A 24,436-nucleotide genomic window follows, 5' to 3' on the forward strand; every position below is an offset into this window, starting at 1 on the left:
ATGAAGTATATGTAGTGAAAATGCTGTGGTTATGAACATTACAAAATATATTTTCTAATATATTCCTTTCTGTTTGTTAACATGATTTTGCAGTTAAATCATTAAATCATTTTTTATTGAAGTTAAATCATAAAATTATTTTTATCTAATTTTTCTGAATATTACTGAAATAACCATTTATCTTTTTAGTATCTACCAGTTTTATTATTCTAACTCAAAATTTGTAGTCTTAACTAAGATTAAAATTTTCAAAAATAATTGTTTTCTCAAATATGGCTGCTATAATTCTGGTTAAAATTAAAAATTATAGTATTACAACCTCTCCCCCCCTTATAATATAAAGTAGATAATACTTCAGAAAACTTACAAAACACCTTTTCATAAGATCAGAACTTTTCAAAGCATAACACATGTTTTCATAGTGAAGATATTTTTAGGTCAATTTATAGCCATTATGAATTCTATCAGAAAATTATAATTAATTAATGTAAAGTAACCAATATATACCTAAATTTGGTCTATTATATTATCTCAGAAATATAAAATTATTTTAGTTAGCATTTTTAAAGCTTGAATAGAAAAGTTTTTTATAATAATATATGTGGACTGTTATAACATGCATCAAAGCTTGCAAAATCATTACCCATTAACATGATACCCACAAAGAACATTGTCTCTCCCCAATGTTATAAAGATTTTACATTTTTACTTCCTTGTGTGAAGTAAGGGAAGTATTGTGATCGTGAAAAATTTTGATTTTCAGATTTCAACGGAAATATCCATTTTAATTAGTTTTGGGTTGACGTCTGTACGTACGTTTTTATGTGCGTACGTATGTATCTTGCATAACTCAAAAACAATTAGCCATAGGATGTTAAAATTTTGGATTTAGGACTGTTGTAACATCTAGTTGTGCACTTCCCCTTTTGATTGCAATTGACTGAACCAAAAGTGTCCAATAAAGCCAACAATCAAAAAAATTTGATTTTGGATTTTTTCTTAACTGCCATGATAAGCCCTCATTGAGAACTTTTCAACAATGTACCAGAACTTTTCAATGGTTCCAGAGTTACAACCAAATACAATTTTAATAATGAAATATTTGGATCTTACAAGGAGAAGCTACATCAGTTCAAATCTGACTTCATATCCTTTTTTTTTAATTTAAATTAATTGATTTATTAATAATTATTAACCTTCGATTATAAAAAATGTTTACATAATTCAGTAATAACAATAAAAAAAGAATAAAATGAAAAATTATCAGAAGTTATTAATGAAATAAAATTTTATGTACTTTTCATTTTAAAAAATGTGTATGTAATTTAATAGGCATTTGAGGAAGTCATGTGGTGTTCACATCAAATTTTTTATTATTGTAACAAATTGTACTTATGACGTGTTTGATATCTTTATATGAGAAGCATACCCAGTTATCGCGAAAATGTTTATTTTTTTTTCATTTATTTTTTATATGGTTTTTTGATTATGGAATAATCTTTTGTTTTAGATAATGGATCTAAAACCTGACACATCATATGTTTTCCTTGTAAGAGCTGAAAACGCTCATGGTTTATCAATTCCAAGTGAGGTATCAGAGGTTACACGAACACTGGGGCGAGGACCAGATTCTCGAAATGTACCACAGCATACCTTAGATGAGGCAAGAGCTCGTCTTAGTACAAAAGTTGTTTCTCTTCTTCAATTAGTTGCATCTGCATCTACATCTGTGCGTCTCACTTGGGAGGTAAATTTGTTAATAGTATTCATTATTTAATAGCATTATATTTTTTGTCATACTTTTGCTCATCAATTTAATCTATTTTTTGTAATTAATCATTATTTTTCAAACTTAACTAAAAATGCATGATTCAGTGGTATCAACTGTATCCTGATGATCAAAATAATTGAAGAGCATTGATTTTCAGTTTCAAATAAAATGATTTAAAACTGAAACTTTTGAAATAATAATAAGAATGAAATTTCAAACATTCAATGTTTATTTATAATTTATTTCAAAATAGTCTGTCATTTCAAAAGTTTATAGTTTTAAATAATTTTCATAACTGACCATTCTGGACAAAAACACAATAAATTTCAAATAAAAGTAACCATAGACATATTTGGATTTGGATTTGAACTGAAGCATCATTTATTATCATTGGTTTTGAGCCAGATAAAAAACTATACTAGAGGTAGTCCCTTCGTGAATTAATTATTCCTTTCTCTTTTCTTCATTTTCCTTATCTGAGAACAAGTATCGTGAAGGTTTGATCACCTGCTTTTGTTCCATCTGTAACAATTTTTACTAGAGGGCAACTAAAACATATCCTGATGGAAAAAGCCAAACCTCCTATTTCTGTAACTAATCAATCAACCATAGAACAGCTGCTATTAATGCTGAATGACAGTAAACTATCCTGATGTACTGTTATATCCAGAATGTTCTTTCTCACAACCTACTCTTTTTTACTATCCTTGATCCATCCTTCTCTATCATTGATTGATTCTGTCAATATGCATAAATAGAGTTTAGTAGAATACGATCCTGCTAGATTCTTCATGCTGAGTGATGTCAGGATAACTTTGATATCTGGAGAGAGAGCTGCCTGTAAATTAATTTGGCAACACCATTTTCTGTATGGTAGCTAAACAATAAGCCTAAAAAGTGAAGCACTTTTTTTTTTTAGTTTATTTTTTAAGTTTTTATAGAGTAAGGCCGAACCTTCTAATAAAAAAAAAACTATCTTTCTTTTTTTAATTTGAATTTCCTAAAGCAGTAATATGTACTGTGTGGCGCCTCTACCTACCTTTCATTATTCTTGATCCATTTGCTTCAATTTTTTTTTGTTTAATAATAATAAGAAGAAGTGCTTATTTGCAGTGTATAAATGTATTACATTATACTGTATACTGTATACTTATATTACTCTTATATATTCAGATTACAAAACAAATGAGATAAAATTATATAGAGGTAATCTGGTCTGATCACAGTGTTCATCAAGTTGCTGTAAAGATGGTGTCAGCCAGTAGAAGCAGACTTGTAATCAGTCATCTGGGGAGGATTAGCACTTAAGAAATTTATCATTGTTATTTTTTTTTTTTACTTTATAGAAAACATCTTTTTTCAGATTTTATCTGGTGAAGAATTTGTCGAAGGTGTATATGTTCGATTTCGAGATCTGTCTGGGGGTTCACAGAAATATAATATGGTGACTGTATTGAATGCTGGTGCCACAAGTTATGTTGTTACTAATTTGCGAAAGTTTACAAAGTATGAATTTTTTTTGGTGCCATTTTTTAAATCAGTTGAGGGTCAACCTTCAAATTCTAAAGTTATACAGACTCTTGAAGACAGTATGTATTTTATTTTGTATGTAATATAATTAATTTTAGCATAGTTTTTATCTTTATTTATATCAGTAAAAATTATATAAAACTACAATTTAAAATATTATACTAAATAATTATTTAGTATGTCTTATTTCTATATCTTCATTTTTGTTTTGTATGGTTGACAAGTGATTATTACATAAGCTGTGTTACTTTTTAAACTAATATACATTGCTTTGTATAGTTCTTTTCAGAATATCTTGGCATTTTATACAAAAATGAAGAAAATTGGCTGATATTCCAGTTTGAGTACATTGTTCTCAATTTGTGAATTTATTTTTTATTTCGCTGTCCGTTTTTCTTGCATTATGCAAGAATGGCTGTACTAATTTTAATAAAAATAGAGAATGAATTTATCTAAAAATTCTCATTGACTTTAAGATTGTGTCTATGGGATCTGTCTATTTATAGGGGACTCTACTACCATTTCCATGAAATATATATTTATTGATTTATTGATTTATTTTTTATTTAATTTACTTGCTCAAACTATATATGAATAAAAATATTAACAAGATATAAAGTCCATTAAATTTACAAAACTTTAAGAAAACGATCCAATGAGATCCTGCGGTTTAGTTAAAATAGTTTCATTGGCATTTCTTGCTGAAGATGATTTTTTAAAAAGAATTTAGAAAATTTTTATAAGAAAATCTAAAAACAATTTGTTATAAGCAAGTTGAATAATACTTAGAATATGTAATTTAGTCATGAGAAAATGAAATCAAATCAGTTTTATTTTTAATTTTAAATTTTAATTATAATTTGTTTAATGAAGTAGCTATATGAAAAGTGTTGATTATTAAGTATTAAAATCGTAAACAGCTTACATTGTGGTAATCCTTAACCATTTACTTATCACGATCCATTTATTTTCTGATTGTTTTCTTCTTGAGTCTTAACCTACAAAGAAAGAATTTGATTCTAAAATGTTATTATGAAACAAAATTATTCATATGAAATTCATAAAGTTTCACATAATATAGTGAAATTGTATTGTATGAAACACTATGTTACATAGAGTTTCACATACAAGATTCATAAGTAAAATAAAAAATAAAAAAGTCTGCTCAAACTGCTTAAGGTTTGCAGTTCTAGTAAGGGTTACCAATCTTTTAATTTGTAATTAGACTGAAGTTAGGATTTGCTTGAAGTGATATCAGTAATATCATCTGACATGATAAAACTTGATTATTTTGAGATTATCTTAATTACATAGTAGAATGTGAGATTTTATTTTTAGATGAGATGACTGGCTTTTTAGTATTATATTTTTTAATAGAGAAAATTTATGAAATTTCTTACAATATTTATTTATATTTTGGAAAAGTTGAATTATTGTTTTTCCTGACTTAAAAAGGAAGGTATAATGAACATTTTAATCCTCTCTTTTTGTAGTTTTTATTCATTGTCTCATGTTACATCAGTAAAAAATAACTGTAGAAAATATATACTAACATTAAAACAGAGAACCTGTAGTAATGCAGAATTTTTACTTAAACATTCTTCACTTTGTGTTTTTTAATTCCTTAAAAAATAGTTTTCTTTTCCCAAAAATAGATAAGTTATGTAAAATCATATTTAATTATACAACATTGATAATTTTTCTTCTAGTCCCATCTGCTCCTCCAGATCATGTTGAAATGGGAATAATAAATTCAACAGCTGCTTTTATAAGATGGTCATCCCCTCCACCTCAACATTATAATGGAATTCTTCTTGGTTATAAAGTAAGTTATACTTTAAATCTAATTATTTTGATCAAATAATTATACTAAAAAAAACTTCTTTTTTAAAAATACTTCATTAAGACTGTTGTTGAAGAGTTAAGTTAAATATAAGTACAATATACAAAAAACAAGCTCCAATCTCTAGAAAAACAAGGAAAGAAATTTCTTGTGAGATTTTTTTTTTTTAGCAATATTTATACTGGTTTATGGAAACTAATCAGTAAAACCATTGGTTTTATAGAATAGTCTGGCTTTCAGCTTCATTCTTCTTTTTTCTCGCTTCCTTTCTCTTTCCTCTGACCCTTTCAGTCCAGTTGTACAGTTGCTATACTGTGCAACACAGTTACTGTTGAATTCCATGTCCTACACCAGAACCACTTGAATTCACATGTCGTCACCTGTCCTTTTTGTTTGTGTACTTAACCCATAAGTGCTGTTTGTTCTTTAATCCTGTTCATTATTTCCTCATTCCTCACTTTAACCATCCATCTCAATTTCTCCATCCTTCTCCATATCCATATTTCAAAAGCCTCAATGCAGTACCTCTGCCTCTTTCTTAATTCTAAGGCCAGACTTTCTCTGCATATTAATTTCATCTTCTTACTGAAGGCTTTCTTTGCCATCACTATCCTTATTTTTATTTTCATTGGATTCTTTCACTCATCCATTTTCATAGTTCTCAATTATGTGTAATTTTTTTAATATTATAATATTAATACTGTAATAATTATATTTTTTAATTTATGATCTTAGTGATTTTTTTACTTGAAAGGCCTTGATTTTTGCCTTTTAACTAGAAAGTTTTTAAAAACAAAAAATAATGTGAAACTGTCAATTTACTGACCAGAAACTTATAACTTGGTTGTCAGCAAATGATTTTAAAACTAAAAATTTATTTTTGGGAAGTTGACTTCCTTTGGTTGATTTTCAGATTAAGGACTCCTTTTCAATATAAAATTTGATACTGAAATTAATTAAAAATTAAAAATGCTCATTAATTAGGTAATGCTCAACACCCATTACTCACTTCTCTAAAACAAAATTTTTTATTTATAATAAAGCATCTTGTATTGCATACTAAATTTTTAACAATCCTTGTTGCTTAAATTTTAATAATTGTAACTGTATTTCATTATTTTTATTTATTTATTTTTTTTTTAGATTCAAATCAGAGCTAACAATAGTAGAGTATTAGCACAAATGTCTCTAAATGCTTCAACTACTTCTATATTACTAAATAATTTGACAACCGGTGGAATGTACACAGCACAAGTAGCAGCATTCACTCGTGTAGGAATTGGACCTTATTCTGGTGCTGTGCCACTTGCTCTAGAAAGACACCGTTTGCCAACACACGTTACAGAAGCTGCAACACAAACATGGCTTATTCTTCTTTTAGCATTTCTAATATTAATTATTCTGCTAGCATTCGCTTCTACACTTTATATAAGGAAACGTCATGCTCTGACTAAAGAACTTGGGCATTTAAGTGGTACGTATGTTTTCATTTCTAGAATCAGTTATAGTATGTAGAAGACAGCACTTAATGTGTTCATATCAGGACTGACTTAAACAAATAACAATCTGAACAGTTAATAACGAATTATCAATAACAAAAAATTTATTACAGTGGATTTTGTTTGTAAGCTGTAGGGTGGCATTGATTTATGTTTGTTTTAGTGTATTCCTACAGTTAATAGATAAATAAATAATGCGTGCAATCTCATTACACAAAATAACATAAATAATTCATGGTAAATTATAATTTTTGGCTGTAGACTTTTTAATACAGCTTTTGAGTTTTTGTAAACCATCACCTGTTCACTACCTTAGATTTTAAAATAATATATTCACTTTTATCCAATGGTGAAACCATCACCTGTAGCAAAAACTTTCTTTACATACTTTTATAGTAAGTTCTTCAGTTTTTATTGAATCAAGTAGCGATTCACACATACACATCTGTTTATGGATATTTGTGATCCAAGTGTTTAATGAGGAATTCACCTGATTATCTTTACTGCTAAGATTTATTAAAAAATGTAAATCTTGAGTTTGTTTTTGAACTCATTCGATAGTGTCATGATTTTTCAAAGTGCCTGTAAAATTTCTTTAGTGCATTGTATTATGCTGATTTATTTATATACTTTATCATACTGCTCTAAAGTTGAAACTTTTTCTTAAACATTTTAATCATGATTTTCTTTAAAAAGTCTACTGCCAATACCATAGTTTATGACTGACATACATAAATGAATAAAAAAGTTTAAATAGTGGATTTATCCATTTTTTCCAAATAAATGTAGGTAAGTGCTTAAATTAAATCAGTTATTTGTATACTCAAAAATAAAATTTCATAGTACAGTAAACACAATAGAAAATTTACTTTTGCAGAAGTAAAATACAACTGATTAATGTTACCTACATACAAGGTCATTAAAACCCATTATGATAAAATTTACAGTACAGTCTGAATAAGAAAAATTAATGATGATTCATGTTATATGTTGTTACTCCTTGCCCCATTCCTTCATAAATTTTTTTTAATTAGTAAGTTCCTTTCTCACAACATTATTGCAGCACCAACTTTTTTTACAAACAACACAGACTGTATTCTTAGACTTTAATCAGTAAATAATTATGATTTTGACATCAGAAAAGGATACACTGATAACAAAAAAGTCTGAATATTATAAATGGAATATTTTCTTCCTTCTGCATACAAGTGACAACATCATTTGATAATCTATGATCACAATTAAGGTACATCCATAGTATAATAATTATTTATAATGTTTTCCTCCTTCAGTTGTTTATTCCATATTTTTTTTTAATTCTTGACCTGTTGATCGAAACATGTTTAGGCAGTTGAAATGCTAAATAAGTTTTCATGTTGTAATGAAAAAAGTGTTTTTGATGATGAAATATAGCACAGCTGTTAAATTGTTTAAAATTATTCAATTTTTTTATTTTTATTTTGTAAATACATTAGTGAGTTTCACTTAGAAAAAAATGATCTCTTAAATTTAAATTTTGTTTAAATTAAAAATAGCGTATGACTGTAATCTTAATATTCATAAGATTACAGTCCACTGGAGTGAAATATACTTTGTAGAAAAAGAATCATTCTATTTATTTATTTACCTATTTTCCTTAAAACTGTCATGTAAAGGTAGGAAAATATTATGTAATGAATGTAAGTGCAGAACCTGAAAATAATGATTACAATTTTAGGTACTACCTAAAAGTACACCTATCAATAGGTGGTAGGTCAACTGGTGCTGTTATCTGATATGTTATCAGCTTCAGGGTTAATTTATTTATTTTAATGTTAATATTTTGTCAGTCAAAAACTACTGTTTATGACGTGACTGTCCTATTCACTTGAAGTTCTTAGTGCCTCCACTATAATTAATAGTGGTTTTGTTAATTCATTATTATCTCTAAATAGAATCATTAGTGAACATTCTTGAATCTTAGGACATCTCGATTCCCCCCCCCCCCCCCCCGAGGGGAGAAGAACCCACCTCGTAGCGTGTCCGGTCGCTACACCACCCCCTCCGTTCCTAGCCAGCAGTGGCTTTAACGGAGGGCTTCTTCTCGCCCTCAAACTGATGCACACCACAGCTTACAGTTTAGGCCCCGCAGAGATGCCACCGATGCAGATGCCCCAAGGGACATCTACATCGGTAAAAGTTCACCCCGAGATAGATTTACATGTTTATGCCTTCAGAATGAAGACAACGGACACCTGCAGCTACCACGTCGCCCTCAAGAAGTAAGCTAGAAACCTAACCGCGGAAAGAAGACCCCGCGCCTAGATCCTACTATAATGAGCCACTTTCTGAATGTCTCAGATCCGCACTAACAACCTCAACAATAAACTTCCCACTAAAGTTTAACATCGAAATTTAGACCTAGTTCCCTTAAGAACCCCGCTAATTACTCTAATGAGTTTCCATCTGACTCCGTTCCGGTCTGCCCGGGAGAGGAGAATAACGCCTACTCCTGTACAGCGCCATCGCGGAGTCCCGCATGACATTCACCATCTTTCGCAATTGCCGCCAAGACTCCCCTACGTACCACCTAAGCAGCACCCAGAGAAGCCCCGCCGACAGTGACTTTAGCTCAAAATGCCCTCGTCGGAGCGCGACCGCACCCGCCGGGCAAGGATAATCCCGCTCGCCGACAATGGCCGCAACTCCACCGACAGCCTGATTCAGTGCATACCACCAATACATCTAACCGAGGCACGCTGCCTAAGCGCCTACCTTCGGCCAGTCAACTGCCCAGGTGGTCCCTAGCCACCCAGGTTCCTAACACCTACTAAATTCCTTCGGCGGTCCTGCTCAGGGCGAGGAAGCGAAGGAAGCTGAATCTCCCTAACAGTTGTATGTCTGGATATTTTTTTTCTATAACTATTATATAATGAATTGATCAGTATAGGAAAAATCACCACCATTTAAATGTATAGCCAACTTTATAGAAAGGAGCCTGTTTCTTCTCCTATGCCAGTTGAGCCTATTTCTTGTAACCTTATATAATGTCAGATTTAGGCATGGGAACATGGACAAGGCTTGGGTAGAAGATTTTCTAAAAGAATCATTATTTGTTAACTTAACTTAGTTGCTCATTTATATAGAAAAATCTTCAGTACTAAATTAAGTTTTATCAGGGGGTTCTTTTTGTTAATATTTTTTAATTACTTATTTATTCTTCTTAAAATTATATTTTTTCATTACTAATGGTACTGTCTCTAAAGTCATAGCTGTTTTTATAACTGATCTTTATCCATCCATGCTTAATAAGGAGTACTTAATATAACACATTTCTCAGAGAAGTTTTTTGTAACAAATAATATTTTCTGTTTTTTCTGAAATAAGAATTCAAGCTCATTTTCAGATTCTATTATATATCATTGATTTATATTTCATTTTAATTGATAATTTTTTTCAAATATTATCAATTCACAAGTTAAACAACTAAACCTCCATTAATAAGTTTAATATTTAAACACAATTTACACTAAGATTATTATTTCACAAAATAAATATTCACATTTAAAAGAGATAGACAGAAGTACAAATAGTGTTAATTAAATATTAATGTTTCATGAATTAAAATATTATAAACTTATTTCTAGTTAAAATATATTTTTCAAATGTATTTACATTCTTTGTTTAGTACCAGTGGTTAATGCAAATGACTTATGTCAACTGAACTTGCTTCACAATGGAGCAAAGGAAACATTATGGATAGATAGAGGTTGGGGTATTGGTGGAGTCGATGGTGATAAAGAGACTGAAACAAAATTATTAGGACCTGGCGTAGAAGGTGCTGATTATGCTGAAGTTACCACTAGAAATTTATCTACATTTTATAGTACTAGAAAAGACATTCAACCCACACCATATGCTACAACTACTCTTGTCAATCCAAATAATAGAACAGATGTGAGTATTTTTAGTTTTATTAATAGTTTGTTTTAAGTGATATCATTTAAATTCATTCAGTAATTACATGTCTTAGACATTTATTTATTTTTATAATTAGCTTTGTAACTCATAGATCTTACTGTATCTTTTAATTGTAAAACAGATATCCCTTATTTAGGATCGTACGTTGACATCATTAATTTTAAAACTAATAAAAATTTTAATAGAATAATTTAAAACAAGAATATGATACTGTAAATTAATTACTTGAAACTTATAACATGTTGCTTACAAATTTTTTTATGTTTAACATGCTGGTCAGGTTAGTGAATAAAAATGCTTTTCTTCTTTTCATGTAGATTAACAGATTAAGGTCTAGATATATCAGCTTAATTCTGCCAGTTTCTATTACCATTTACTGTTCACCATTTTTCTGGGTTCTGGTGCAACTCAATTTAGCCTGAAGAATCTAAGATTCTATACTGCTTCGTTTGATTGTCTGAGAATACTCTGGATATTTCTTTATTATAACATGACTCATTCATATTGTTGAGTAGATGTTCTGCTGTTATGTGACTTTGTAGGAGCAAATTTTATATCCACTCAAAAATCATAATTATTTTTAAGCTGATTTTATTGCTCTTTAATAATACATGTTATACCCATTACCATTTATATTGGCAGTTTTCTCCACCACATGTCAGTAGCATCTAATTGCCTTGTTACTCATCACTATGACCCAACTTCTCTACTCTGCATGATTGTGTGCAAGTTACTGTGAAAACAGTGTCATGCTTTTGCTGTTAAAGTGTTCTGTATACTATGAACCATATAGAAATTACACAGTGAGCAAAACATTTACTGTTTTAAACAGGCTATATGTGTATGAACTGAGATCCTATGGCAGGGACTGTATGCTACACACACAACCTCTCAATGGTAATGAGTATAGTTGTTTCTCAAGTAACATCACTCTTTTAACATTAGTTAGCCTAAGATTGGAGAAGATCAAATACTGAATTAATTGTACTTACAATCTATTGTTAATAAATTAAGCGCTCGTTTTTTTCCAACTCATGGGCTGCAGGTGCCGAGGCAATATTTTTATTTTTTAATTTATTTTATAAATTTATAATTTATACTTTTATTCATTCCTTAGAAAAACAATCTGATAGTATTAACTAGTATGTTTATCGTCAGGCGGGCACCAGAATATCGCTAGTCAATTTGAGACTAGCAGATCCCACAGGCAGGTGGTACATCATTGGCAATGGGACCAATCGGTCTCAAAAGCCATGAACTTGTTAAGCCGTAATAAGAATTTAAAAAAAAAAAATTTTTATTTTTCTCACACTGTATTTTCATTTATTGTCACTTCAAATAATAGGGGTTATTTGGAATTAAATTGCAGGTTATTTTACTTCTCTGTAATCAAATTTATCTTCATGAGTGCTTTAAAAGATCATTTTACTGTTAACTCATAAAATAAATAGTCAGGATTTGGGTATTAGAAATGCATCAATATTGCAGGAATTTCCATTTAGAAAGGCAAACAGTAAAAAATTCTGATTTGAGTGCATTGGCTACTTAATTACTACAATGAAATGGTAACATCTTTCAGAAGGAAAATCCATTAATATTCAGAATTGTTTGAATGCATAATTACAATAAGTAAATAGGTTTACCAATTCAAGTACAAAATTTACCCCCTCCCCCTTCTATAAACTAGGGTCCCAACCACTCCCCCCGATCCAGATTTGGAGCCATCAGCTCCCAATCTCTTCTCCCGATCTTATGTAGATCCAACGTTAGCGTAGATTTTATCCCCTCAAAACCACTCGATCCAAATCTTGTATTTTATTAGGGTCGGGTGGAAGACCAAAATTTATATTTACAGTAGATTAGTCTTATGATTTTTTATCAGGCTATGAATCTCACTTCATCATCAGAGAACTGAATTTTGATTGTAAAATGATACCGAAAACGATTGAAAAGTTCATTACTTTTATTAAGAACATTAGCGAAAACATCTGTAAATTACGTCGACACATTGCAGTTTATGACCACCGGCTTAGACAAACTGGTGTCCAGCTTACCGAAAGACGCATTCCAGAATATCCAGTGCCGAAACGTACCAATCGGTAGCAGTTACGTTACATCAGACATAGCAAGGAAGACCATCCCAGCGCGATACCTGATCCTATTTCATCGGCTGCACCTCACTATAATCCATTCATTAACAGTGACTAATATTTGTGATGAATGTATCGAAACCGATCTGTTATCTGCCTCTGGTCAACTCGCTTTCTTTATCTACAACGATAAAGCCATTAGGGTGATTTTTCCAAGTCGTGGAGCAAATAGTTTTAAATTCTTCGAGAACATGCCCTTGTACACATGCCCTAGTTTAAGCTCGTTCTGTAGCCGGTTGATTAACTCTTCGGCTATTTCATGTTTTATATCGGTTTTCATCTCTTAATAATAATAATAATATAAAGTAAACATAAACAAATACTATATTATTACAGCTGAAACAGTCGAGCCAATTCTAGTGGCGTATCGCAGTGACCCCAAGCTAGGGTGTTTGCATTATCGATAACCATTCGTTTGTCCTCGTTCTTCACCAGGGCTCGCTTATTGGTTATTATAGTGTCGACATTATGTTTTTTTCTGTCTAAACAGCCGCATCGACCTTGTACTTCATGGTGAGCATTATCCAAACAGGAATGATGCTGATCATCACCTTTGTAATCGGCAAAAGTGATTTTGTTTTTACCTCGTTTTACTTGATACCTTTTGTTTTTTTGTTACCTTGTCGTTAACGGTACGGAAAGTTTAATGCTTAGGTCTCAGTCCGATATAATCTGAAATCACAATACTGTTTGCTTATCTTTAAATTTTTCAAGTACTTTTTTGTTCATACATGAATAATTGGGATGGTCTTTCGCATAATCCGACGTATCAAAGTGGCAGATGAGATCTGGACCTCTCATGTCCTCGTAAACTGACGATTCCGTTGGTTTCAATCTCGTAGGTGAATCTATCGGTATCCAAACACGATAAGTGTGTTTTAGAACTGTATCTCAACTTCATCACTGAGTAGTGAAATTCGTACATCAGTGTGCTACTTACGTCTAAGATGGTTTGGCCTAACAATCATTTTGTTTTAAGTTTGTTTCATAACGGGGTAGACAGTATCTTTCAGCATTTCTACACCGACCAATTTTTCTTTATTTTTTTTTATACGAGTAATACGGTTTTTGAATATTGGCTTGGCAATGAGTTCAGACAGTCGTTTCTGATCAGTTGCTAGTTTGAAGTTCATTCGATTTTGGACGTTTTCCATGCATTTGCCGAACACAGAGTTGTTCATTAGCTTATAAAAGTATTTTTCGGTATCATTCCTAGCTTTTCGTCTTAAACAGAAGATCGATATAGCCTTTTAGCCAAGGACTTTGACGAAACTGTAACACTTATTGCACCTTTGTCACGAGCAAGCCATTTCTGATGGCCTGATTTAGCGCAACATAATGGCAAACGTAGTACTTTTTCAAAAACAATGTGGTCAGCAGTTTGCTACTGTCAGAACTGAGCGGCTTTTCATTGGTCGGCAGAAAATTATTTTATACCATAGAAGTTCTTATAAATGAAGAATTAGGATTTAGAACTAGAGAATGATCATTCATCTGATTTGCATTGTGAATTATCATCTTTCAAAAGCAAGTAGTAGAACACTTACTTTTATGGATCATGAATTATTAGGGTTTATGAATTGTTTAAAGTATGAATTCGGGCCGGCAAGAATTTTTGCATTTTCTATCAACATATTTGAAAAAATTTGACGAAGTTTTTATTATATGATTTTTTGTTAATCTCCAATTATTTTTCGATGATTATATTTGTCTTATATTAAAAAAAAATCTATCATTTAGTTACAGTATTAGAGGAATAAACTATTTAATATTTATGAATATTTAATGTTTAATATGTAGGAAGAAAATGTTTAACGGTACATATTTTTATGTTTGAGAAAATGAAGTAGGAAAAATATATAACAATTAGTATCTCGCCTTTCATACATATCTGTACTTTTTTGATTCGAACACTGTCTTTTTGAAGAACTATAATTAAATCAATAGATGAATTTTGATTTTCGATTTTTGATGTTTTCAACTGACGCAAACTCTCACCGAAACCTTATTCTATTGTTTTTGAAGTTTGGATATCATCTGTTTTTTTTCTGCTCATTCGTTAAATTGAAACTGTTTTTATTTTTGTATTTATAAAAATTCTGGTATCTGTCGTGTGTTTGCTAATAACCTTTCGTCGATTTTATCCATGTATCTAATAAAAAATTTAATTTTCTTTAAAATTAAAACAAACGTTTTTGGAATTTTGTGGTCAACCTTTTTTTTTTTTGCAATTAATAAATCATTAGCTTCAATCCAGTTTTTCCCAATTTTAATCATGCTAGTATAATGTCCTTCTTTCATTGATTGCCCATCATGAAATATTGCACGAATAGTTTGCAAGCATCATTAGACACTTTTTTTTATTCCTTTAGTTTCAGTTATTTTGCGTAAACATACTGCGTCGTTTTTGAACTATTTTATTTAAATGATCAACAGTTTTCCTAAAAAATGAATTTCCATTATATGTATGAACGATCTGTGTTTCCACATTCAGCACATCTACCTTTTACATGAGTTTTTTTTCACTAAAATTATGAATTAAATCTTATAGAGTACCGCTCTGTGTCTGCCGATAAAGTGGCAATGGTCTTTCACTTTTTTCGCTTCAGAACTGAACGTTATCTTACACATCTCACAGTTACTGGTTGCATTCTATCTCGACTGGTCTTCAGGTGTAAATAACATAATTTTCGTTTCGTTTTAATTTGTCTGCCACTTTTGACATTATGTCGACTTATTGCTGCAAGTGCTGTGCGGCATCAGGACTTCTGTATAGCAATGGTGTCTACGGTAATATCTGCTTTATCTCATTGTCAACAATGTCATGAGACACAAAGTACAGGCCATAGCTCAATGAGTTCATATTGCTGTGTGAGGTGTATAATTCTTGGTCAGCGATGGATAGTACAGTGTCGGCTTCAGTGTACAGTCAAAGTCGTCATATGCTATCACTGGAAAGAAACATGTTTTGATAATTCTTAAACGATACTGCAGGCGACATACCATCTTTACTACGTTGCGACAATTTAATATGCACCGACTCGTTTAGTTCACATCGTCGCCTATGTTCTTCCATATTCCTGTCAATATCCCGATCCTTTCTGAAGTACCTGAAATAACGCTTGCAAACAATGATTTTGTGACCATCCGTTGTTAACTAAAATCGGATCAGATGTGATAAGTCCGATATGTAACAGCAATGACTAATTGTTTCAATCTTAATATACAGCAAATCGAAGTGATCGTCTTTTTCCAAATCGCACACCTTTGTCGGTTTTATTTCATTATTTTTCTTTAGCGTGTATACATTCACCGACATGCCATTTGCTTTATCGAACTTAACAATGTCTTTAATTTCGACAGGAAATTTAGCCATGCTAAAGTCGTATTTATCAAGTAAGGCTCTGTATTGCTTGTCTACTCGCTGAGGATTCCGTCCGGTTACATGTTTAGATAGTTTTGACCATGTAAAGCAGTAATTGTTATTATTTTTTACATTAATAACTGCTCTCTTTCTTTTGATAACATCTGCTAAATCAATATATGATGAACCACGTAAGGGGAGGTATTTGTTATATAATAGATCGTCTATGCTCAATTAAGACCATCCGCTACCTTTGGTTAGAAATTCTGTCTCTTTGTTTATTATTTTATCGAATGAAAAGCATATGTGAAATGGCAATGGCTAACTTTTTTATTGCATTAATTAAGTTTAATGTTAAAAAAAGAAAAAGAGAAGGTAACAACAAGAGGAATATAATAAAGCTAGACAGAAAGTTATACACAAACAGTGAATCTATACTCTCTAGTCTGTAAAAAAATAATACAATAAACGATTTATGTAGTAGCCATGTACTTAGGTATTATTAATTTCTGTACTTTAGTTAAATATATATATATTTTTTAATTATTGCCTTGATTACACAGTGCTTAGAAAAAAAGAATAACATTGAAATTTATCTTTCTATTATGCGTATTAAATTTAATCTTTGACTAAAATTTTCTAGTAATGTAGTCTTCTTTTTCTTAATCCTTTGAAGTTAAGAAAGCATTAAGTTTCATGTACACAGTATATAATATTCGGTTCTATCTGATGTGATCAGTGAAGAAAATTTTGAACCATCTTTAAATTTAAAAAAAAATTACAGATCATTGTATTGTTCAGAAACATAACTTATACACATTTTTTTAGTTTTAGAAAAGTAAAGTTGAAAAACTTTAATGCAATTTTAGCTTGCTTCTTTTTTAAACAAATGTAGAACTTAAAAAAAGAGAACAGTGGTACTAATCTTGTTTATTTAGAGATAATATATTACTATTATTAATAATTTATAATATTTATATTTATAAGTATACATCAAATTAAAGACTCTAAAATTACTAACCTAAAATATTAAATCTTGAACTTAAAAAATGCCGGACTATCATGCTGACCCCCCAGAATTGTAATTTAGTATTCATTTCTTTTTTTTTTTGAATAAAAGATTCCGTTGTATTCTTTTATGTACAGCTTTGTACTAATAATATATTTTCAAAAGATTGTTTTTAATTTATTGATATGTTCAAACATTTTACTTTTCAAGTTAGTTAATAAGAACTGGTAAAATTTCACAATTAGTTCAGTATTGAGATCATTGATAATATCTTTAATTTTACAATCGTTAACTTGCAGTTTTTCCATGAAGTCATTGTCTACTAATACCAGAATCATAATTACATACTCATTTCTTGTTGGAGAAGTTAAAACATTTTATGTAATAAACATGCAATGAAACATCAAAAAGTGATCATTTACATTTTTTTCGGCTTCTTAACTCAAGAAGAATGCAGTAAAAATTGTTATAAACATCATGATGTGCTACAATGTTAATAAAAACTTAAAAGAACGAAAACATTAACAAGAATTTTTTCCCCTTAGCAGTGGCCAATTTCATTGATTGAATATTTGCAGTGAGTATTACTTAACAAAGTTTAGGAAATATAAAGGTTCTACCTGGGATGTCTGAAATAGTGTTAATTACTGTTAATACTACATTCAGAGAATAGTGCAGTGCAACAGGATGCCATTATTAGCAAGACACCAGTTGCCAGTTCAGTAATCTGTCCCACCCGCAATTCAACTAAACTTTTTAAACTTTGATGCGTAGTATTGTATTTGAGAATTATTACATGAGATTATTACATGTGTAATAATAAGGGAATAGCAATAGTTTCAAGTAAGAAACTTAATAGAAAGGGTGTTTTATTACAATAGTTGGTGCAGATATCATTGTTATTTCTTTCTCGAACGAAGAATGAATTCCTGTTTTCTATAGGCACTTGTGATGTCTAAACATGGATTTACTTTTCCAGTTATTAAAAGCTAGTAATTAATTTTTTTGTGATATCTTATTATTTATATAATTATATGTAATAATTATTATATTTATATAATTTATTACTTACATAATAAATTATCCATTAAACACAAATTGTTTCACGTAAAATTTTTATGTTGCTTATAAAAATTGTTTTTATAAATAGCAGTGCTGATGTAGTCCTGATTTATGTTTTCTACCAACTAATATTTTGAGTTTAGCATTTTTTATTGCATTAACAACGATACTCTTTAAGTATACCAGTGATACCCTTCCTATTTATTCTTTATCATTTTATGAATTTCATTTACAAAATGTCACTTTCTGGCATTTTAATTAATTATTTTATTTTTTTTTTTTGTCTTCAGTCATTTGACTGGTTTGATGCAGTTCCCCAAGACTCCCTATCTAGTGCTAGTTGTTTCATTTCGGTATACCCCCTACATCCTACATCCCTAACAATTTATTTTACATATTCCAAACGTTGCCTGCTTATTCAATTTTTTCCTTCTACCTGTTCCTCCAACATTAAAGCGACTATTCCAGGATGCCTTAATATGTGGCCTATAAGTATGTCTCTTCTTTTAGCTATATTTTTCCAAATGCTTCTTTCTTCATCTATTTGCTGCAACATCTCTTCATTTGTCACTTTGTCCACCCATCATATATATCACCGCATTTGAAAAGCTTCTAATCTTTTCTTCTCAGATACTCCGATTGTCCAAGTTTCACTTCCATATAAAGCGACGCTCCAAACATATACTTTCAAAAATCTTTTCCTGAAATTTAAATTAATTTTTGATGTAAACAAATTATATTTCTTACTGAAGGCTCGTTTAGCTTTTGCTATTCGGCATTTTATATCGCTCCTGCTTCGTCCATCTTTAGTAATTTTACTTCCCAAACAACAAAATTCTTCTACCTCCATAATCTTTTCTCCTCCTATTTTCACATTCAGTGGTCCATCTTTGTTATTTCTACTACATTTCATTACTTTCGTTTTGTTCTTGTTTATTTTCATGTGGTAGTTCTTACATAGGATTTCATCTATGCCATTCATTGTTTCTTCTAAATCCTTTTTACTCTCGACTAGAATTACTATATCATCAGCAAGTCGTAGCATCTTTATCTTTTCACCTTGTACTGTTACTCCGAATCTAAATTGTTCTTTAACATCATTAACTGCTAGTTCTATGTAAAGATTAAAAAGTAACGGGAATAGGGAACATCCTTGTCGGACTCCCTTTCTTATTACGGCTTCTTTCTTATTTTCTTCAATTATTACTGGTGCTGTTTGGTTTGTGTAAATGTTAGCAATTGTTCTTCTATCTCTGTATTTGAACCCTAATTTTTTTTTAAATGCTGAACATTTTATTCCAGTTTACGTTATCAAATGCCTTTTCTAGGTCTATAAATGCCAAGTATGTCGGTTTGTTTTTCTTTAATCTTCATTCTAATATTAATCTGAGGCCTAAAATTGTTTCCCGTGTCCTTATACTTTTCCTGAAACCAAATTTATCTTCTCCTAACACTTCTTCCACTCTTCTCTCAATTCTTCTGTATAGAATTCTAGTTAAGATTTTTGATTATTATTTTGATTATTTTATTCATCATTCCCATATTATTCACCATAAATTTATTATCTTAATAGCTTTGATTAGTTTATTTAAACAAATAAAATTATTTATAATGTAAAGTATTTATTTAAGTCCTTATTAGATTGTTAGTCATAATATTGTGAATAAAGTATAGATTTATTTTATTGTTTATTTACTTTAATTCAAAAACATAATTTTTATTGGCTTTTGCAGGATTCTGGCCCTCTTCTGATGCAACCACCGCTTAGTAGTTCATCAGAAACTAAAACATCAAATTCAGCTGATACAAATTCTCGTCCAGAAAATAACACACCAGACCCTGGTTAGTATTATTAAACTCTAGTGGTTTCTTGATATGTAGCACACACATAAAATAATAAAAAATCTCTCATTAAAAATTAATTATGAAAAGATTTATTTGTTTACGTACTATAATAACTAAACTATTAAATAATTGAAAATACAAAGTTTTGTTATAGAAAAAACCCTCATAGTATAATAAACACAATGGTAATAAAATTCTATATTGGTAGAATGATTACTTGAATTTTCCAGAGGATTTTTTCTTTAACTAGCTTTGATTATTTTGAATGTAAATATAAATTGTTAGTACTCTAAAACATATTAAAAATAATTTTTGAATTTTTATTTAATAATCTTTGTAAATGTATTACCATGCCTGTGAAAACTGAGAAGGCTAAACATAAAAAATTAAAGTGTGCAAAGTAAAAGTTTGTTTTCAGAATCTATTGAAAATTTATAACGGAAGTGTAAAAAAAACAGTGATATAATTTTACATAGTACTATTTCATAGTTACTTAGCAAAAAATCTCCAAATTTGAGTGCATAAAAAAAAAATTTAATTAAAATTTGAGAAGATTTTTAGGGAATGTATGTTAACGGTTCTAAGACCCTGGTGTAAAAATATACGTTTTTGTTGTTTTTAAATTTATTGTTAGGATTACTTTATTCCACTTGTTTTTTGTTTTTTTTTTCAAAGCTTTTGGCACATTTACAATCATTATAAACATATAAATAGTCTGAATCTTATTCGGATGTAATATTCAATAAGTAATTCAAATCCATTGCAAATTTCCAAAATCAGAATTTGATTCAAACACAAAGACAGTGCGTGAAATTGAGGTTAGTTGATACAATATCAAAATATTGATACGTGCATAAATACAGATGTATATATGGTTGCATGTTCACAGTTTGACAAGGACAGAAAAATTTCTTATAGATACAGTTTCTTAACTCTTAAATAATATACAATGTGCAAGATAGTAATTAATTTAAAATTAAATACAAAATAAATTTAATAGCAATTAAATTTTAAATACCAAACACAGTTCTGATTTACTAAAAACTTTATAATAACTAATAGAAACTATACTGAATTAACAATAAGGTAACAGAATAAACATCTACAATTTACACAATTCACTTTATGCAAATGTTATTCCCATTTATTGCTTACAAAAGAACTAACCTACTCTTCATGAATGAATAAACACTGTCACTTTGACTCCTATTTATAAATAACAGCTTCTATTTATATATAAACAGCTTCTTATTTTCAACCACTGCCCAAAATTGAATACTCATGATGCACTCTTCACTCGTTGTTACAAAACACTTGCTGCGATCGCTTTTATTGTACACTGCATCGAACTTAACTTGAAAAAAATATCTCTCCGCTGGTCCTCAGCAGTGTTTATAGCTCCTGGTCTGCAGAACTAGTACCTGACCTGCCCTTTTGATTGCCCAAGTATATTAATTTTCATTGCCTGCACCTTCTATGCTTTTCTATAAATTCTTTTCCAGAAAAAATCCTTTGTCGTACCTTCTAGATTCTTCTTTCTTCATTTTCTCTCTCTTTCTTTTTTCTAGAATCTTCTTTCCTCATTACAATATAAATAAATGGATTCAGTTGAAACTAAAAATAACAAAGAACAACATTTACCAGTGTGCTTCAGAATTTAAAAACTATAAATATTACAGAAATAAACAAGATAAATTTTTCATTAGTTGCATTTTGGAACACATATTTATAATTGTCAACTTTAAAAAATTGACAGTTGCTGATTCCATGGTTAACAAATTATCTCATTTTAGTTACAGTACAACGTTAATAACATAACGTGGTTTATCTGTTTGAGACAAAGTTGTCACGTTCCATATAAAAGAATTCGTTTGAGGAACAGCGTATTTTCGTGAATGTCCCACGCTCTGAACGCGATACGCACGTCTTTATTTTGAACTCTCATCTTAAGCAGTTCCAATTCGTATTCGGGCGCGGCCTTTAAATATGGAACAATCCACACGATTTCTGTTAATTCTGTCTTAAATTTATGGTTGGGAACTAGTGCGTATCGCGTTTACATCGCTATCAAAACGTCTCAACAGTAATTTCTGTATATTCTTTATGATTATTTTTTATAATCTTTGGCGTAACCCAACAGCATTGATAACGGTATATATAAAGTAAAAGTACCATTTTCATCTAAGTCGACTTTATTTTTTTCACTAACCCATCCGGCTATTTCGGCCGATGGCAGTAGAGAGTTTGTCATTGAAAGAGCTTTTTTCATAACCGTGGTCACGTCTACATTTCTTACCGACGCTACTTCTTGCGCGTTGATAAGATATTTTATATCCTAGAATAAAAAGGCGACGGCAAAATTAACTAAATCCGAAATAGTAGATTATTTTCCGTTTGCTCCGACGAGTTTTCCAGAAGCAATCAAATAACTATCGCCCGGAACAGTGTACATGTCCGGTTGATTTATACGGATTTTAATCTCCTTTTCGATTTTATTCGCTAACGAATAATGATTGTGGAGTTGATTACATAGGGATTCATCTGAACGCGCTATTTTATTGACTAATTAATAATAAATATTGAATAATTCATCTTATACATTCTATTTTATAAAAATTTAATTTTTCATTTCATTAACGTATTGTTGCTTTTAAATTTCCCACCAACGATTTCAAATCCTAGAGATTTTAGTTTCTCTACGCTTTCAAATGACAATCTGAAACGTTTTTGACGTTGAAACGTTTCAATATTTTCTTCACTTTCGAATTCGAGGGGCATATTTATATTATAAAAAAATAAAAATTCAGTTACAATAGTTTATTTAGATTCTTTCAATACCAACAACAAGCATGTTTACTCGTTCGCCGTGCAGATTTAATAAATTATCATTTTCATCGGTCAACGATATAACTAAATCGTAAATTTCTCTCACGTATACCGATAGAAATTCAGTATAAAATGGATATTCAATTATCTCACCGGGGTCTACACTCAACGAAAACTCACATAAAATACGATCTTGAGCTTCGTTTCTAAAACTACCCGAAATAATATTACATTTTACACGTATTAGGTTGACAGGAGCGATATTTATTATTCGATCTGAAAGATGTGTTATATTCGGACCATAACTCTCGGACCATAACCCCAACAGACTGCCGATGCTGCAATGTTTATCCGAAAAATCTTTCCATACAGTGTTTTTAATTTCGCATTGTAACGTATTGATGTTTGCTCGGAAGGAAATAGTTATTTTTTTCATTTCATTCTGTACATATTCACCGATATTTTCGACTTCATAACTACCCATCGGTATTTTTATATAATTTTTCTGTGTAAATACATAATTATTATTTTTATCTTTTTTAACATCCTTGTCGAATACAATTTATTACTTTTATTCTCTTCCCCGTTCGGAATAGTGTTACCGGTCATCAACCATTTTAACCCAGTTTGTATTGGCGGCCTTTTGAAAGGTTGATTAGAGGAGAAAACGATTTTTTAATAGTCGAACTGTTACTGTCAATCTATAATAGACGCGACATATCTATTTACAAATAATCAAAATCAAAAACGTATAATTTATTCCGATAAAAATTCTAAACATAATCAACAGCAAATTACATTGTCGTCGGCTGATATCTTTTTTCTTTTTCCTGTTTAACCTCCGGTAATTACCGTTCAGATATTTCAACTTCCAAATCAGCTGATTTGGGAAGACGCGTTCACCTCTAGACCAACCCGGTGGGTTGTCGGTTTGATATCTAGTATAATTGTACGTTACATTAGATTCATCCCCGAAATAATTCATCAATTTTGGAGGAGGATGTGTATCACCTACGCTATCAAAGTAATCTAATTTTTATTGATTTTTTTTTATAACAAACTCAATGCGTACCGCGACCGTTTAAAGTTTCTAAATTAATTATAGCGCATTTGTTTTTCCCAATCATTTTCGGTAAAGCGTCGAGCATAAAAACACCACAGAAGTGTGGAATTTTCAACCGTTTCGCTTACCCAATCAACTCGTGATCGTATAAAGCGCGTTTAGCTATTGAATCGATTTTTTTTTGTGTGTGTGTGTGCGACTTTCTTCTTAGCAGTACCGCGCTACCACCTTTCTTCAACTTTAATCGTTTACCACTTTTCTTAAGTCTCAATCTTCCGCCAAATTTAGATTTAAGTTTCATCGCGTTAGTTACAGAGTAAACTGCCGCTCTTTCAGTTAAACTACTATCTGGCGCGATTACACGTTCCCAAGCTCGTTCAGCAAGCGCTTTATCAGCTTAAGATCTGGTTTTATTATCGGAATATTTCGAATAAGCTATATCGTGCCACTTACAAGCTTCATCTAGTTTATTAAGCCTTTTTCACCCCGTTTCAATCTTTTATCTAGTTTCGTA

General features: G+C 30.4%; 1 protein-coding gene across 1 annotated transcript in view; it reads left to right on the top strand.

The window, feature by feature from the left end:
• Window positions 1–24,436, top strand: part of LOC142326860 (roundabout homolog 2-like) — a 1,022,566-nt gene that overhangs the window by 983,084 nt on the left and 15,046 nt on the right. The window contains exons 9-14 of the mRNA XM_075369594.1: window positions 1,511–1,747; window positions 3,135–3,360; window positions 5,011–5,126; window positions 6,288–6,618; window positions 10,311–10,579; window positions 19,922–20,030. Coding sequence (XP_075225709.1) covers window positions 1,511–1,747; window positions 3,135–3,360; window positions 5,011–5,126; window positions 6,288–6,618; window positions 10,311–10,579; window positions 19,922–20,030 — 1,288 coding nt within the window. The remainder of the gene's footprint in view (window positions 1–1,510; window positions 1,748–3,134; window positions 3,361–5,010; window positions 5,127–6,287; window positions 6,619–10,310; window positions 10,580–19,921; window positions 20,031–24,436) is intronic.

The sequence above is a fragment of the Lycorma delicatula genome, chromosome 6 (assembly GCF_047948215.1).
Source record: "Lycorma delicatula isolate Av1 chromosome 6, ASM4794821v1, whole genome shotgun sequence".
Lineage (NCBI taxonomy): Eukaryota > Metazoa > Arthropoda > Insecta > Hemiptera > Fulgoridae > Lycorma > Lycorma delicatula.